Here is a 983-nt window from a genome sequence, read left to right as displayed (position 1 = left end):
CGCACTTCCTCCCCCGCTTTCGGCAGCCCCAGCCCCCCGAGCTCGCCTTCACCGTCACCCTCCCTGAAAAGAAGCCCCCGCCGCCGCCGAAACCGAAGGTCGCCCCATCCCCGCCTAGGAAAAACCCCGGCCCCGTCAAGTACCGGTTGAAGTTTCGCTTCGGGTAGCGCGCCACGGCGGGACGCCGGCACGGGAGAGACTGGGTGCCTGGGTGGCTTTTTGGGGGTGACCCTGCAGAAGACCTGTGCCCCAACTCCCGGGATGGACGCGGGAGGCTCCGGGTAGCCTTGTTGGGGTCGGCGTCTCCTCACCCTGTGAAGGGGACGGCGTGCTGGGAGGCGTGCGTGGGGACGACGTAGCTTGGCCTTTCCGAAGAGTATTCCCGCGACGAACAGACAATGCTTGACGGACCTCGGGTTAATTTTCTGTTGATGAAAGAAGCAGAAAGGTACCTCTACAGCGAACATATTTTCTTACCTTATTTTACCTAGTGACTCTTCTGACAATCATTTTCATACAAGAGAGATGTTCAGAGCCAACCTATTAAGTACTTTTTTTTTCTTTTCGTTTTTTTTGTATCTCCTTCTTGCTGCACTTTTTTCCTCTGACCATACCTCAGACTCCGAATATGCAGGTCTTCTCCTTCTCCCCTTCTCCTCTTACAAACCAGCCCCCCCTTCCACAACAAAACACCGAGACCAAGCCCAACAACTTCATTCACTTTATCTGCGGTGCAAGGGGGTCTTAGAACTCTTCGTTGGCAATAATAGAGAGATATATAGTCTTCTTTTTCTTTTTTTAAGGGTTGCAGGCTTGGGGCGGGTGGCTGCTTGCAGGCCCGCTCCCGGTGGTCTCTCCTGTGCTTGCCGGGACAGCTGGAGGAACGAGTCTCCTCCTGTCCATCAAAGCACGGTTTCGACGTCTGTGTTTAAAATCCCTCTGCCCCGGCCCCGTGGCACTCCTGCTGGCGCAGGGAGGGAGCC

General features: G+C 55.7%; 1 protein-coding gene across 1 annotated transcript; it reads left to right on the top strand.

Moving 5' to 3' along the window:
* Nucleotides 1-3: 3 nt before the first annotated feature.
* On the top strand, nucleotides 4-167 carry LOC104620010 (fibroblast growth factor 5-like; the record flags this gene model as incomplete). Its single annotated transcript, XM_010286081.1, has 1 exon — nucleotides 4-167. A coding segment is annotated over one exon (164 nt), but the record flags the coding sequence as incomplete, so codon positions are not given.
* Nucleotides 168-983: the final 816 nt, after the last annotated feature.

Source organism: Phaethon lepturus, unplaced genomic scaffold (assembly GCF_000687285.1).
Source record: "Phaethon lepturus isolate BGI_N335 unplaced genomic scaffold, ASM68728v1 scaffold36784, whole genome shotgun sequence".
Lineage (NCBI taxonomy): Eukaryota > Metazoa > Chordata > Aves > Phaethontiformes > Phaethontidae > Phaethon > Phaethon lepturus.
Note: the sequence above shows the minus strand (reverse complement) of the source record. Positions and strands in the feature narration are given on the sequence as shown.